Source organism: Manis pentadactyla, chromosome 6 (assembly GCF_030020395.1).
Source record: "Manis pentadactyla isolate mManPen7 chromosome 6, mManPen7.hap1, whole genome shotgun sequence".
Taxonomy (NCBI): Eukaryota; Metazoa; Chordata; class Mammalia; order Pholidota; family Manidae; genus Manis; species Manis pentadactyla.
The window spans coordinates 145,957,006-145,973,824 of record NC_080024.1 but is presented as its reverse complement, the minus strand read 5'-3'; the positions used below and the strand labels follow the sequence as shown (position 1 = coordinate 145,973,824).

The 16,819-nt window shown below is 49.0% G+C and overlaps 1 protein-coding gene across 10 annotated transcripts in view; it reads right to left on the bottom strand.

Moving 5' to 3' along the window:
* TNFRSF11A (TNF receptor superfamily member 11a) overlaps positions 1–16,074 on the bottom strand; it is a 52,535-nt gene extending 36,461 nt beyond the window's left edge. For 4 of the 10 annotated variants that reach the window (XM_057504242.1, XM_057504243.1, XM_057504245.1 and 1 more), the window contains exon 1: positions 15,943–16,074. In XM_057504242.1, coding sequence (XP_057360225.1) covers positions 15,943–16,014 — 72 coding nt within the window. In that variant the 5' untranslated portion in view covers positions 16,015–16,074. Of the gene's footprint in view, positions 1–2,997; positions 3,442–10,651; positions 10,738–14,570; positions 14,702–15,942 lie in introns of all 10 variants that reach the window. The other 6 variants (XM_057504249.1, XM_036876751.2, XM_057504248.1 and 3 more) reach the window with 3 other exon arrangements.
* Positions 16,075–16,819: the final 745 nt, after the last annotated feature.

Sequence of the window (16,819 nt, the reverse complement as noted above, 5' to 3'; positions counted from 1 at the left end):
CCAGTCACTGCTACTGTTCTCATTGAAAATCATAAGTATGAGACCAGCCTCCCATCTAAACCACCCCCCATAAAGGGGTTGTGAGTGAGTAGATTTAACCTACTGTACAAATAATAAAGGCCAGTCATTCATTTGTCCCCAGCACATGCCTTAGGACCAGAAGACAAATTTTAGTCTCATCTAAGATTTAATAACAGAAAGTATCAATCTCTTAAAAAGCTCTATCATCACACCTTCAAAGCCATCTTTACTGAGCTCTCATATATTAGTGCAAGGTTGCAGAACTAAAAAAATGGTAAATAAGCCTGGTCCTGCCTTCTCAAAGTGCTTCACACTGGATTCCACAGGCACAGAGAGAGAGAAAAGAAGACTCTAACAGAGACCCACACAATGCAAGAACTGGGGCACTGGAAAGGTCCAAGTTCCACTAAGTCCCTGGATGTAACCCTCATTGGTCATAGAGAAGGAGAGGAAATGAACACAGCCTGGGAAGGAAGCACAGAGGAAGGTGTGTGGGCAGGAGTAAGGGACAGGGGCAGAGCAGACAGCAGTGAAGGTTGGGTTTGGGCAGGTGGAGGGAGAAGGGGCAGATCTGGGGAGGTGGTTGCTCAGAGCCTGGGGGTGGCCAGGTGTGTTCTGACCCTGGGAAGGGCCCCGAGGGAAGGGCAGCTAGGTCACTGCAGCAGAAAGGTTGGTCTTTTCCATAGATCAATGGAACAAAATAGAGAGCCCAGATATAAACCCCCACATGTGTAGTCAATAAATATACGATAAAGGAGCTATGAATATACAATGGGGGAAAGAAAGCCTCTTCACTAACAGGTGTTGGGAAAACTGGACAGCTACATGCAAGAGAATAAAACTGGATTACTGTCTAACTCCATACACAGAAGTAAAATTGAAATGGATCAAAGACCTGAATATAAGATGTGAAACCATAAAACTCTTAGAAGGAAACATAGCCAAAAATCTCTTGAACATAAATATGAGCAATTTTTTCCTGGACTCATCTCCTCGGGCTAGGAAAACAATATCAAAAATGAACAAATGGGACTACATCAAACTAAAAAGCTTCTGTACAGCAAAGTCCACCATCAGCACAACAAAAAGGCATCCTACAGTATGGGAGAATATATTCAAAAATGACCCATCTGATAAGGGGTTAACATCCAAAATATATAAAGAACTCATACACCTGAACACCCAAAAAGCAAATAACCCAATTAAAAAATGGGCAGAGGACCTGAACAGACATTTCTCCAAAGAAATGCAGATGGACAACAGGTATGTGAAAAGATGCTCCACATCACTAATCATCAGGGAAATGCAAATCAAAACCACAATGAAACATCACCTCACACCAGTTAGAATGACCACTATCCAAAAGACAAGAAATAACAAGTATTGTCGAGGATGTGGAGAAATGGGAACCCTCCTGCACTGCTGGCAAGAATGTAAACTGGTGCAGCCACTGTGGAAAGCAGTATGGAGGTTTCTCAAAAAACTGAAAATAGAAAAAGCATTTGACTCAGTAATTCCACTTCTAGGATATAACCCAAAGAAAACAAAATCCCTGATTCAGAAAGACATATACCCCCTATGTTTATTGCTGCTTTATTTATAGTAGTCATGATTTGGAAGAAACCTAAGTGTCCACCAATAGATGAATGGATGAAGAAGTGGTACATATACACAATGGAATATTATTCAGTCATAAGAAAGAAAGAAATCCTGCCATTTGCAACAACATGGATGGAGCTAGAGGGTATTACGCTTGGTGAAATAAGTCAGGTGGAGAAAGACAAACACCATATGATTTCACTTATTTGTGGAATATAAGTACAAAGCAAAACAGAATGAACCAAACAGCAGTAGACTCACGGACACTGAGAAGTGACTAGTGGTTACCAAGGGGGAGGGGCTGGGGTGGTGGGTTGGGATGGGGAGGGGAATAAAGGGGCACAAAAATTCTCAATCATAATTAAATTGGTCCCAGGGATGGTAGTACAGCATAGAGAATATAGTCTATGATTCTGTAACATCTTCCTATGTTGACAGGTAGTAACTGCACTAGCGGGGGTGAGGATTTAATAATATGGGTAACTGTTGAACCACTGTGTTGTACCTTTAAAACCAATATAAGTTTGTATTTCAATTATACTTCAACAAAAAATAAATTTAAAAAAAAAGGGCAGATTTTCTTTTTAGCAGCACCAGGAAACACGCCGCAAAGACTGGTGGACTGAGAAGGGCCAATAAGAAGATGTAAAGGCCTTTTACACAATGGACAGTACCTTATAGAGGGAGTGGCTAGTGTTCTACAGGAGGAACAGCTACATAAAGAGCTGATGCGAGCAAACAACAGTGTTGATTCTGGATCTTGCAGGAGGCAAAGATGTTTCCCATCACAAAACAGTGAATTTGGTTCTTCCTATGACTGAACTTTGAATGACCTTCCTTTTAACTTTGGGGTACTTTAATTAAAACCTTTTTAGTGTGGTGAAATGTATATAACAAAATTTGCTACTTAACTATTTTTAGTGTGCAATTCGGTGGTATTAATTACATTCACAATGTTGTGTATCCATCACCACTTTCTATTTCCCAGAACATTTTCATTACCTCAAACCAAAACTCTGACCATTAAGCACTATCTCCCCACTTTCCCCTCCCTCCTGCCCCTGGTAATCTATGTGAATTGGACTACTGTAGGTACTCCAGGTAAGTACATGAACAGGCAATATTTGTCCTTTTGTGATTGACTTATTTCACTTAGCATAATGTCTTCAATGTGTATCATGTTGTATCATGGATCAGAACTCCATTCCTTTTTATGGCAGAGTAATATTCCAGAATGTGCAAAGGCCACATTTTTTCTGTTCATCCACTGATGGACACCTGGGTTGTTCCCACCTCCTGACTACTGTGATAATGCTGGGAACATGGGCATGGAAGCATCTATTTCAGTCCCTGTTTTCAATTCCTCCCAGTCTTTACCTGAGCCACACGGTCATTCCGTGTCTAGCTTTTTGAGAAACCACCAAACTGTTTTCCATAGTGGCTATACCATTTTAATATACTCCCAGCAGCATGAGGATTCTGATTTGTCCACTTGTTCTTCTCTGTTTCTTTGTAATAGCCAACCTAATGGGTGTGAAGTGGTCTCTCATTGGGGTTTTGCTTTACATTTCCTGAATGATGAATGATGTTGTACATGTTTTCAGGTGCCTGTTGGCCATTTGTATGCCTTCTTTGGAGAAATGTCTATTCAAGTCCTTTGCTCATTTTAAGTGGGGTAACTTAATCTTGCCTGGATCTGTTCTCTGGACTTGGCTTAGCTGTTCCTAGCACTGACTCGGTGCAGGATGGGAGTGGTGGCCTCAGACAGCTGGAGGATCCTTGAGTTCATTTTCACCATCTCAAAATAAATCCTTGATTTTCCTAATTAAGAAAAATGCTTCCATGTTACTACACTGATGGACAGTCACTGCAGTGGGGTGTGGTGGGGGACTTGATAATATGGGTTAATGTAGTAACCACACTGTTGCTCATGTGAAACCTTCGTAAGATTGTATATCAATGATACCTTAATTAAAAAAAAGAAAAAAGAAAGATGTTTCCACTCTAAACACTAACATCGCATGGGTCTCTAGATGGTAACCCAGGAGGTTTAGCATTTAAGTAAGACATGTCCAGTGAGTTCACAACCTTAAATGTGGGACAAATGAATGTATACCCACTTAATCTCCTGCATATTAACTGAGCACATACTGTGTGCCAGAGATAATTTTAGGTTCTGTGGATACAGTAGATGGAGACTAGACAGAATCCTTCCTTATCGTCCATGGGAGCAAAGTGCCAATAAGCCAAGTGAAATCTGGTTGTAATGGTTGTGATGAAAAAGATAAAACAGGGTATATAAAGTGATGTGGTGGGATTATGGTGGGAAGAATGGAGACCTGCATAAAGTGAGGGAACAAGCCCCATGGACCGTAAGCGTCAGGAGGGGGACCCAGCTTAGAAGCCTTTGCTAGGCTCCTGGAGAGAGCATGCATGGCTTCTCAGGAACACAGAAGGCCTGTGAGACTGGCGCAGGGAGGGGAGGGTGGCATATACCACACCCCTATGTAATTTACCCGCATGTGAGCTAACAGGCCCTGAAGCACCAGGATTCTGTGGGATTGACTCTAGGTGCACATTCGACATTGCTGATCCCCCATAAAGGTTTATAAGCACCTCATACAATTTCCTTACCAGGAAGGAACTACATCTGCCATTTTTCTCTTAATTTTTACTTTTAGTAGTGATAAAATACACATGAAATTTACTCTCTTAACCATTTTGCCACAAGAATTTTTTTTGGAATAGATATTACACACAGAAAAAAAATCTGACTTAGTTCAGTTTTGCTAAAAGAGTCTTAAAAATGTAGAATGTGGTCTATTAGCAGTCTCGACACAGTCACCATTTTGATTTAGCAAACGTTAAGGAACTGACTTTATAAGCTACCCTATAAGTTGCTTTTTATGGACCCATCATTTTTTCCTGACCACCTTGGTTCCAGACATGGTCCTTAAAGAAAAACAGGGGTGTTGCACTTATTCAGACAGGCACACATCAAAGGTCTATTGATTTTTGTTCAACCCTTTTCCTTACTTTCTGTACAATGCACTTATTATCTCCACTCCTTGAAAACATATGGCCCAAGGGAGAATGAAGAAATAACCTGGCGTTTCAAAACTTTAATTGCAAGGTTCTTTGTCTTCCAGAGAGATAAAGAGTGAAAAAGTTTGCAGCTGTGGGCTACCCTACATGCAAGTGTAAGGAAGGTTTGTTTCCTAAACACAGTACTCAGGACGGCTTTGACCTGTCCTTATGTTGTCACTCAACAGGCTCCAGTGAATGTCCCCTTTATTATCCCAGAGTGAATGGTGGGGTTTTTTTGTCATTCTTGGATTTTTTTTTTAACTTTTATTCATTTAAGGTGGGAGCTGCTTTCCCTTCTTCCCTGTAGTAAATGTTAGGGACGCCTATGCTTCCAGGAGCCCACTGATCCGCCAGGGGTCAAGGACCTTTCTAAGCCGTGCCTCATTCTGGACGTATAGCAAGCTAATAAGGCCATGAGGCCTAAAGCGTCAGGGAAGGGACTAGATGGCTCCCGGCCTTCAGGGTAAAGTCCAGTGATTCTCGAGTGTGCATAGAATCACCTAGAAATCTTAATTCAAAAGCAACTTCCGATTCAGTAGGTCTGGGGCAGGCCCCGAGATTCTGCATTCCTAACAGTCTCCCAGGTTGCTGGTTTTGAGTCGCAAGGTCAGGGATTACGTTAAAAACCAAGAGAAGTCCGGCTCCACAACCAGGCTCCTGGCCTGTAGCCCTGCTCAGCCTCACCTCCACCCACTTCCCTTGCGCTCTGCTCAACAGCCCCGCCCAGCATCCTTGGCCAAGAACGCGCTGCAGCCTCCAGCCACCTCGTGGTCCTGTTCAGCCTTTGAGGCCATGTCAACTCTTGGGCTGGAATGTGAAGTCACTGATATTGGCCATTTCGGTTCAATCTGAGCCCCCCTTCTCACCTGGATGGATTAAATCCTCGTGCCATCATTAGATGGCTTCGGCCTTCCCCCCACCCAGGCCCTTCCGCGCTCTATACTTGCTTTCCATTTGTCTGTCTTCCAGGTAGACTGTAAGCTTCCGACTCACCACAACACCCATCTTCCCTAAGCCCTCTGTCCCCAGCATTTGTCCTTAGATGTCCCTGCCGTGCTTCCAGGGTCACCCGTGCTCAGTGTCTCACTTAACTCCATGCTCACTGGCATTTCAAGGTCCTGTCGCCTGGTTTTGCCTCCCCGGTGCCTGCTGGTGGCTCGCTGCTCACTCACATGACGTCTGCTGGTCATGGCGCTCACGCGCCGACCTTTCCCCGAGCTTCGCTTCACTGCCAATCCCAACACCAGTCACTGTTCCCTCCTGGCTTGGCACATGCCCAGCCTCTCCTGAGGGGTGCTGCCTGCGGACGCTGGCCCACAAAGCCCTCCACCCCTTCTGACGTCCTACCATGCATATCATGTATTTCACATTCTCACCCCTGCATTGCGTCACGTGGCCACACCCGGGGACTCCAACTCGATCAGAAGCTCCCAGGGGATTGATCCTACGGCCGTCTTCCCTGAAGAACTGAGCCTTGCATTTCCCAGCTCCTCGCTGGCTAAGAGCGGGAGCCCACGGGACACTGGAGCTGGGTGGGGACCGCGGTGGGGAGCCCTCCTCCTCGCGGTGCCGAGGTGGGGGCACAGGCCTCGGCCCCGCCTAGCCTCTGGATACCCGTGACCCTGCTGCGCCCTCTCCATCTATCTTGCTTCTCCAGACCTTAAACTCCACATCCAGGGCTGTCCCTGGACTCTTTTGAACTTGTCTTTCTTCTTCCTTTTTTCCTTTGATTAACAAAGTTAATTTTTACCTTCACCTTGCCCAGTCTAAACTTTTAAAAAAATACACTCGGTCAGTCAATATTGATTCAGTGCCTATGAGCAACGCACTGGGCCGGCCGGCTATGGGAATCTGGCCCTTCTCCCCCACCCCATGTTCACAGACCGGTGCTTCCCACTCAATAATGTACTGAAGAATCACCTGGAAATCTTATGAAATGCAGAACCTAATTCAGTAGCTCTGGGGTGGGGCCTGAGAGTCTGCATTTCTCACAAGCTCCCAGGTGATGCTGATGGTCTTTGAATGGCAAGTCAGGGATTCCGTTAAGACCAAGAGCCAGAACTGTCTTGAATCCCCACACACGGCGCAGCCGTATCCAGCAACGTGACACGTCGAGAGCCACCTCTCTCCTTGCTGGATACGGACCCCCTTTACCTTGAGTGGGAGTGAAGGGAGACTTGTTCCTTACAAAACCCCTACTGCGTACCAGGCACCGTGCAGCCTCACAAAGGGATGAAGCAGCTTGCTCAAATGGTTGGTGGTAAGTAGACTGGAACAGTGCTAGGCATGTCGCAAATGTTCAGATTCTCGTTAAATTAATGAATAATTTTTCCTGAAGGACCACTGTGATCTTATAACTTCCCTTTATGTTAGACTTATAATTGTTTCCTACTGGTTCTGAATCAAATTCACACTCCCAAGCATGGGCTCGAAAAGGCTCCACCCATTGGGAGCAAAATTAGATACCCTGGGGATCAGGGGGCGGCAAAATCAAGATCAGAAATCTCTTCCTGGGCTCAAATTCCCTTTTCTAATAGGGACAGAACATAGGTCTGCCTACTACTGCACTAGCAGCTGCGGCCACCTCCCGTGCTCACCACTCACACTGGGAACAGCGTCCCTCCGGCAGGATAAGGCCCCTTTCCTGAGGCCACTCTGCGTAACTAAGATGACAAGTTGGTTGTGCATCTGCTGCTATGGTCACTTGTAAATTTACATATTAGTAGGACCTCAATGGCCTGGTCACAGGGACCCTGACAGAGGCATGGAAAACCTGAGCCCATCAGAAGGGAGCAATTTTTTTATGTTTCATTACAAAAAAATTTAAACCTTATGATGTGAGAAATTAATGGCCTACAGTTTAAGACTAGCTGTGACCCCACTGAATTTAATTGCCCCTGCATCTTACACTCCAGTGTCATAGGTTTGGGGGATCTGTTTCTGGATTTCTTGCTGTTGTGCATTAGTGACACATGTTACAATCTTCCACCCACACCTGGCTGGTGGCTCCTAACTTCACTCCAGGCAAAAACTCAAGATCTGACAGTGATCCAGAGGCTACACATGTTCTGATCCTCTTTCTTTGGAATCTTTCTCCTCCTACTTAGGGGAGTGCTTTTTAAGGTACTGAAAAAAATATCAATAACAGAAATGACCCAGGTTTATGCCAAGGAAGAGACATTAAAATAGGAGCCCAGGTCATTTGGGTCATGAGGAGAGTCCCTCTCTATAATTAGAATTCACTGTAATTATAGAAACACTAAGACAGAAACTTAACAAATGTAACAGAACTACATTTAACCTCTCAAAGTACACTGTCCTGAGGCTTGAAGGCCTCGTCTCCACCCCACCCCACCCAGAGCCTGGCAGGTGGCAGGAGTGGGATAAACACGGACTGTGAACCGTCCTGACAGGTGTGGGAGCAGGACTCTAGAGCACAGGGGTAGAGCACAGCTTCTTTCTGGTTGGAGGGGAGGAGCACAGAGGAGTCAGAGATGCCCTTGCTCCAGGAAGTGGCAGAAATGATTCAATATATCACATTTCTTTTCCTCCTGAGTCAGGGATCAACCGGCACAGGAACCCTGTGCTAAGTGCTCAGGGCACTGTTCAAACTCTGTTTGCCTTAAAGTCACAGCCTTCTTATTTCTGCATAGCAGTTAATAACAGAGAGTCCTCAAGGAAGGTGTATCTTTGAGCAGATCCCCACAAATGCAGTCTGGTTATGACAGTTCCCCAAACACTCAAAAGCTCGCTTCAGTCCCCCATTCCTTGAGTTCTCTTTCTCTGCTCCCCACACTTCATGCAGTCAAGTGCAGAAGCAGTTTCCTGGGAGGCTCAGACCATGCCTCTGCCCCTGGTGGGCTGTGCAACCTTGGGCTCTCTGTGCCTCAGTTCTCTCCTCTTCTGGCAAGGGGGTGGTGAGGATTAGGGATGATCTACATACAGCATTCAGCACAGGCCTGGCACACAGGAGGGATCCGGTGCCTCTAATATGTTCCTTATGTAATATTAACTTACAGCTGAGCTCAAAACCTCTTTACGGAATCCCATGGTCTATAGCAGCGGTTCTCAGACAGGTGTGTATCAGAATCCCCTGCTGGAGGGGTTGTTAAACCAGATTCCCAGACCCCACCCCCTGAGTTTCTGACTCAGTAGGCATGGGTAGGGCCAGGGAATGTGCATTTCCAACAAGTTCCCAGGGGCTGTGGACACCAGCAACTACACTCTCCATAGGGCAGGGTCCCAACTGTTTGTTCCCACAGTCCTACAGGGCGAACCACTGCCCCTGTCCCCTCCCACAGCTGGCCTTCTCTCCTGGTTCTCCGGCAGCCCTGGGCTTGGCCGATTTCTCCCGTGGGTTTGCCCTGCTTGTCCCCACCTCGGCCCCTTCCCGTTCCCTGCCCTCAGATTCCCTTGCAGCCCCCCAGCACCAGACCAAGCTCTTCCTGCCCAGCCTGCTCTCCAGGCCTTGGCCAGCCATGCTCTCAGCCCATCGCTCGTTCCTCTTTGTAGGGCGTTAGACCCACACATAGGAGCAGGGACTACGGACTGAGGCGGCTTATCTGCCCCGGGAGATGGGAGCTTCCGGGCCACAAGCAGTGTGGGATAGGTTTGATGTTTCCCACAGTGTCTTACGGGCTTTTATTTGGTGGCTGGCTGAGGGTGTTCACCAGTGAGCACAAACTCAGGATCCATGGAATTGAAAGCAAAAAAGGCTGACGGACAGGCTAAAGGAACTGGACTGAATAACCCGGGGCTAGGGGAAGTTGTGGACTCACAACCTTCAACAATAGAAACGTTAAAATAAAGAAGACATGGACCAACTGATCTTTACCCCTATGAGAGAACAAATTTGAGGAAATGGGGTCAAATTGTGACATATTAGACTTAAGTCTGCTATAGGGAAGTTCCTGACTCTGGGAATCATTACGCAGTGAAACAGGTCAGCAAGGACAGATATGAACAATCTGCAGTAAGCTTTAAAAATGGAACAGATTCTTACTTACCACAAGTTTCTGATGCTATCCAGGATCCTGCCTGTACACCTTGGGCACAAAGTTGAGGAGGGGAGGTCCCTGTGCAAGTTTCTTTTCACTGGGTGTGTGTTTGGCAGCTGTTTATGCTACTTAAGGATACACTTAGCAGTTGGTTGCTAACTACATTATGAAGAGTAAACAAGTGTTTTTAAAAAATCAGTATTTTAGGGAAGTGGTTCATTTCCCATTTCAGGGATGTTATGAGAAGCCAAGCTGGCAAGTGCTGTGCTGCTAATGGGATTTATGCCATGCCACGCATCCTTGGATCCCACTTGCCAGGGTTTAACCATCACATTCACAAAAAGTTAGAGTTTTTCTTCCTCATTTTTAGTGGAAAGTCTTCAAATTTCTGGCGGCTGGAGGAAGTGGCTCTTGTGTTCTCAACACTGAACAGGAAATGTAATAAGTTATTATTATTCTCTGAGCTGGAAGGGTGGTTTTTGCAGTCAGTTCTTCCTGCCACGTTGAAACCTGGCAGCTCTACCATGCTGGTGTACACAGGCTTCTACTGGGATAGATTTTTGGGGGTGGGGAGGTAAAGGGGGGCTGGGAAGAGAGGAAGGGAAACACTCCTCTCAAGCACTAGCAGTCCACAAGGAAAATGTGTTTTGCACAAGGGAAAAGTTTTTGCTGACCTCTGGGTCCAAGGTAAACACTGCCTCTGTTGGGGGCAGGTGACATATGTGAGGCTGGGGTGGGAAGACCACGGGTCAGGGTCACACCTGCTCTGGCACTGGGCCCTCTGGGAATCAAGGGCTGCTTATCTCTTTTAGTCCTGAGTTTTAGAGCTCTGCCTACATCCTGAACTTCTGACTCAAAGACACCTTTAGGTCAGGAAATGGCTCTAAATTCCAGAGCATACAAATTTCCTGCGGATCCCAATGCCTTGGGGCTTTGAGCTTATTTACCTGTAGGAGGTCTAAGGAGCTTCGCTTCTGCCTCCCAGTATGATAATCCACAGCAGCTGGGATTCAACAGCTTCAACTTCATCCTTCTTTATTGTTTGTTTAGGAAAAAAAATGATCATTCTCTACTTGAACCTGAACACTTTGCTTTGTACTAAGGCAGAAATTTCTTAATTAACTGTGAAAAATGCAATCCAAATGGTCAGCTATTTATTCTGACATCCACCACCTCTTTAAAAAAAAAAATACTAAGTCCAACCACATCTTTGCCCCTGTACCATGGGCACCTACCATGGGCCTGCTGGCTCTGCGACTGCCCCTGCCCTTGGCTTCTCCTTTCTGTTACCACTGCACTGCCCTGATTTGAGCCTTAACCAGCTCTTCCCCAAACAAGGCAGTGGCCTCACTACTGGCCCCTGGACCCACCCCTGGACGCTCTTCCCAAGGATGCACAAATCACAAATCTGATTGTGTCCCGCCCCAGCCTGCAATATATGGAGATAAATCTACACTGTTTTGCTTGCATATGAGGCCCTGAAGTGCTGGCTCTGCCCCCCTCACCCCACAGACCCTTGCAGTCCAGGAATGCTGTCCTTCCTAGAATTCCCAGAGAACATGGCACTGTGAAGCCTCCCCCATTCCCACACCAGATGGGGCAATGCCAGCCTCGAATCCTTAGCCCAAACCCTGCTCTCCTGCCCCTGCTATGTGCTTTAGACATACACAACAGTGCCGTGGTGAGGAATGGGAGGTTTCCCCTGGCACTTTCAGGCAGGTTAAAGCACCCCTTGGCCTGGGTGCCCAGTACACTTAGAGACACTGCCCTCCTGCGAGCGCCTCGCACACTCCACTTGTACGTGCACGTCCAGATCATGCTTCCCGAAGATGGGGCTATGCCGTGGCCTCTGTCTCCTCAGCCTGTGCAGTGTCCTGTATGCAGTAGGTGCTCCCTTTGTTGAAAGAAGTGAATATATGTAACACAAATTCAGTTTTATTTCTCATTATTGAGTGCCATGTCCTGCATGGGTGGCCACAGATATCAAAGGCTGAAATCCATGGTGGCCCATAAAACAAGTACAAAGTTGTCAGCACATATCCATAAAGAATGTGCGCCAAACTGCTGACAGGACTGCTGCTGTGAGAAGAGCCAGCCCCCGACGCCCAGCCCAGACCGAGGGGAAGCCTGGGGGGAGCTCCGGCTGGCTGGGCTGGATGACAGGAAGCAGCCTGGGAGCGCCCCAGAATGAGGACAGAGAGAGAAGACTGTGCGTAATGCCGCTGGCCACCCACTTCCTTAAGCCTCAAGCTCACTAAGACGGATTCCAAGTCTTCTGTTTTGCTGAAGCCCACCATCTCTGTCTTGGTGTTTTGGGCTTGTGCTTTGGGTGGAAAGGATGAGATGAGCTTATACCATGTTTCTAGCAGTGGATCCTAAAGGAAGCCCACACATTGCACCCAGGGGGAAACACACAGAGAAGGTGCATGACTTCCTACCAACCAGGGAGAGAAGGAAGAGGGGCCTGGAGGGGAAAATCATCGGGTGGGCAAAGTCCCACCCAGGCCAGCTCTGGAGGCATGGAGGTACGGGTTCGGTCAGGGAGCTGTGTGCTCCGGTGGGTTGTGCTCCCCTGGGGGCAGGGGGCAGGGCACTGCAGGGAGACAGCAGACGGGCCACCAGCTGGAGGCCAGGAGGATAGATGCCCTCAGGAGTGAGTCACCTGTAGAGCTGAGGGCGCTCAGGCAGGATGCAGACCCACAGGGACAGCAAAAAGAACGGCCTGGACAGCATTCCTAGCCCACTGGACACGCCATGTGAGAAAAACACTAATGCTGTTTTCCGTGCATTTCAAAAATAGGAAAATACAGTGGGGGAAGTTTTAATACTGACATAACAGATAAAGTTCATGCAGCACCTTCTTAAAACAACACTCTCTGCAAAGGAGGCTCTGGCTTGGAACTCCCCTTTTCATGGCCTCATAAAACACTGATTTATTGACCTTCAAAGATACACCTTTTATTGTTTCAGTTTTCCTGGTGTAAGAATTTCTGGTAGATAACTGAAAAAGCAAGCTCGTATTTCCTTATCAACACAGAGAATGTGTTCGTATTAGAAATTTGCCATTTCTGGGGAAGTGGTGGGAAGGAAGTAAGGCAGGGGCGATACTTGAAATATTTATCACAAAATGAACTAAAAGACCACTGATCTATGTGTCTGTGGTTCTCCAAACAAAGTATTAACCTATAGCCAAGTCTGTCCTCTGGGAGGGGTGAGGCGGTGCCCAGCACCTACCTGTCCTTCAGGCCGAGCTCCACCCTAGGGGATTTCCTCTGCGGGGTCTCCCCACTGGCCTTTCCAGGGCCCTGCATTTGCTGATCAGTCTTCCTTACCACCTCAATAAGGGCCATACAACACTGTCTCCAAAACTATAAACGTTTAATGTCCTACCTGCTGTGGAGTTACCTGAATGAAAGAGTTTTGTGCTACCCGTGAGGTCATAAAAATGTTTTTTTGTGGGGTTGTTGGCAAGTTTACTTTAAACCACTTAGACCACTTACGCCATCCTCTTGACTAGGAAGTTTTCTTCCCCGCTGCCTCTTTCCTTCTCTGAACCATGCTCGGAAGACCACTTTGGAAATCCCTTCCTCCCCAAGTCCTCCCTGACGCCTCCAGCTCTCTGCGTGCTCTCCTCCCCACCCCTACCCTCTGCCCTTCTCTTATCCAGGCCGCTCGATTATTATTACAGCTTCACCTGCCTCGTCCTCTGACTAGAACGTGACCTGTGGAGACACAGCTATGTCTTCGTCCGGCTGCTCCCTAAGCACGGTGCTTCACCTACCATAAATGTTTGTGGGCCTGGGTATGAATGAATCTACCCTAAGGCCTTAGATAAGGGGATACACAAGGCTGTGTATAATCAATTACCTTAATGAAAACAGCGTGCTTCTGTATCTTCTGACTTGGAACAAACACAACTATCAACATAAAAACCTAAGTTACTTTTATCTGCTGGCAAATACTCTTCTTATGTCAATAACAAATTCCCTCAAAAATACAGGCAGACCGAGATATAATCACAGAAATGTTTGAAAAGACAGAACTTACAGACTTCCAGGTAAGTTTAAATCAACTTAATACAATGTAAATGAAACTAAATACAATGTTTGCAGATAAAGCACTTTCTAGAAGCTGTTTTTGCCAACTATTTTACAAAACCAATTACCCCACCACCACCATCAGGCTAAGCAGTTCTTTAAGCCTTGCCTAGGGTGATAACTAACACCAACGGGTTCCCACTGCAATTCCTGTTTTTGAACTAAGAGAATAGGTTGTCCAAAGAAGCAGCAATGTAACATAGAAGGTCCTTGTAGCCACGCTACCTTTGGGGGATAATACCACAATACCATATCTAGGTCCACCTTTCAGAATTAATGAATTTCCACTGAGGAAATTGGGCATGAACTTGTATGATTTGATTAGAACTCTTCTGCTATCATTCATTTTCTGTTTAGGCATGAATTTAAAAATGCACATAATTTAAGTGACTGAAAGGGAAAGGAGGGGAGACAGCACTTTTTGAAAGGGACCTCTGAAAATGACATTTGTTTTAATAGCATTTCCTGTTAATATTAGAACCTTTTGTGTCTTATGCATACATGTATGTGTGTGGTTTTTGCAAAAGCAATGTGAGATGCTTTTTTCAACTGCATGCCGGGCAGGTTTCCTCAGTTGGCTAGCTATTCACTGGTCCTTTAGCTCAAGTAAGGTAGCACCCCGTCCAACCTGTTGAACACTTAATGAAGCAACGCCTGAAGTGCTTAAAATGAAAAATTCCATTAGGTTTTTCTGCCTTCTTTTCCCTCAACCATCCTAAGAGACCCACACCAATAGGAACAAAATAGAGTGAATCTTCGTGAGAATTACCTGCTCCAGCCTACAGCACATTCCTAGTATTCTCGTCAAGGCTGTCGTCCTAGGCGGGCTTCCCCATTCTCTCACCCCAAACTCAGTATTTCAAGTGCCTCTCCCGTGTCTTCACCGGGTTCTGTGCCATTCTGCAGAGCAGTGTTAACAACAGCCTAAGCCACTTTTTTACAGAGAAGGGAAACGCGAAACTGCTAAAACCCAGAAAATCACCACCACTCACCCTTCCCTCTGAGTGACTTCCAAGTGGGCAAAGTGTTGAGAGTGTGTGCGGCTGGCTTTGCCGCCCTGTGGCTCTTTTCCAAGAGGACGGAAAATCAGTAACAGGCCTTATTTGTGGGCAGTTGTACTCAGTGCTCTGAGATCTTTCTGAGAATGGGCGGCAACAAGGATCGGAAAAGACACACTCATTTTCTGGCCCCCTTGCTCTCAGCACTCTGAAGCCCTGGGTGGGCAACATGATAGTATAAGGGGGGATGGCCCGTGAGGGTAGCCCCAGGTGTATCCCTGGCTGGGGAGCCCCCGACGGCCAGGCACCACTGAGACTAACCACTGGGCGCGCCCGCCGCTCCTACCCCATCCTGGGCCAGGTTCAGAGAGAGGGGCTTTGTTTCTGCCACCCCTACTGGCTCGGCTCCCCAAGGGCCTTGGTTTCTCCAGCTGCAAATAGTATTTTGTCCCCTCATCATCAAAGGGTTTCTGAAGACAAGTGGTTCTATGGTTAGTCAGGGCCAGCACCTGAAATGGTGGTCCTCAAACTGTGTGTGGGGGGCATCGGAGGGGAGACATAAACCAGAGGGGGGCATAAAAAAGAAAACGGTCCGCTGTTCTTTAGAAATCGCTAAATTCGATTTCTCTGCAGGCTCTGCACATCCCCGTGCGGCGAGACTGCTCTAACCCTCAGGTGACCAACGCCAACGGGTGGGGAGAGGTGCGAAGCCCGGTCGCGACCGGCCTAGAGCGCCGAGGGACCCAGTGGCCTGGGAGAGCTCCATCATGAGCGGTCCCCTAAAGTGGGCATGTCTGCGGCTCTGGACGCTTCCCACTCGCTCATTCCGTTGGCAGGAGGTGGGGGCTGCGTGCACGCAGCGGCCACTCGGCCTGGGAACTGAGTAGGTGCTCCAAAATGCTTGGAGAAGAAATGACCCCAAAGCTTGCCACAAGCAGGCTTGGGGGAGCTCCCCGGCCAGGAGCTGGGGTCCCGCGCCCCTCGCCCGGCGCCCCCGCGCTCCTCCATGGCGCTCCCCACCCCGCGAGGCCGCCGCCCCGGGTCTCCTCGGCCGCGCTCCTCCGTCCAGGTCTCGGGCGGCCCGCAGCCCCCGCCGGTGCCCCCGCGAGTCCCGAGGTGGCGTGGGCGCCGCCAGCCCCTTACCTGCAGCGGGCCGAGCAGCGCGCAGAGCGCGAGGAGCGCGGGCAGCGGGCGCCGCCGTGCGCGCAGGGCCATGGCGCGGTGCGGCGGGCTGGGCGCCGCGCTCTGCGGCCTCTGCGGCCCGGGCTCGGCGGCCGCCTGGGCTCCGCGGCCGGCCCGCCCCCCGCCGCGCCCCGCCCCGCCGCGCCCGCCCGGCCCCGGCCCCGCCCGCGGCCGCCCGGCCGGGCCGCGCTGCCAGGTGGTGCCCGCCGCGGGGCTGCCGGCACCTGCGGCTCGCGGGCGCGCGGAGGGACTGCGCCCCGTGAGGGGAGGGCGTGAGCTCGCCCGAGAGCTCCCTTGCCCCGCAGGCTGCACGCGGCCCGCGGGCGCAGGTGTGATGCACCTGACCGAGGGTCCCCTCGAACCTCCTCTGGGGCCGCCCCGGGGAGCGCGGGCAGCGGCGGCCTGGCCCGCGCGCTCAGCTCAGCCTCCGGGCGGGTGTTCCCGAAGGGGGGCGCACACCCGCCCGGCGCTGGAGAACGGTCACCACAATACACCGTCCAGCGCTGTTCATCTAATCCCCCTTCGAGGCTCTCCAGCCAGCAGCGCCTCCTCCGGCCTCTGCTCCCGGGCCCTTCTCCGGGCTGCCCACCACCGGCCCCACCCCTCGACCCCCATCGGGCACCAGCCTCGCCCCGTCCCTTTCCCGATGGACGCCGCCTCGCCCCTGTCCTGCTCACGAGGTATTCCTTGTGAGGCGTGTGCCTTCCCTCACGTTCTAGGTCGACGCTGGGTGCACACGTACACCCATTCCTCTGTGTACATAACTTCCGAGTAAAATACTTGGCCCATGTCAATAGAAGACTGTTCTGAATTCCTGCAGTTCCAGAATTATCTACTT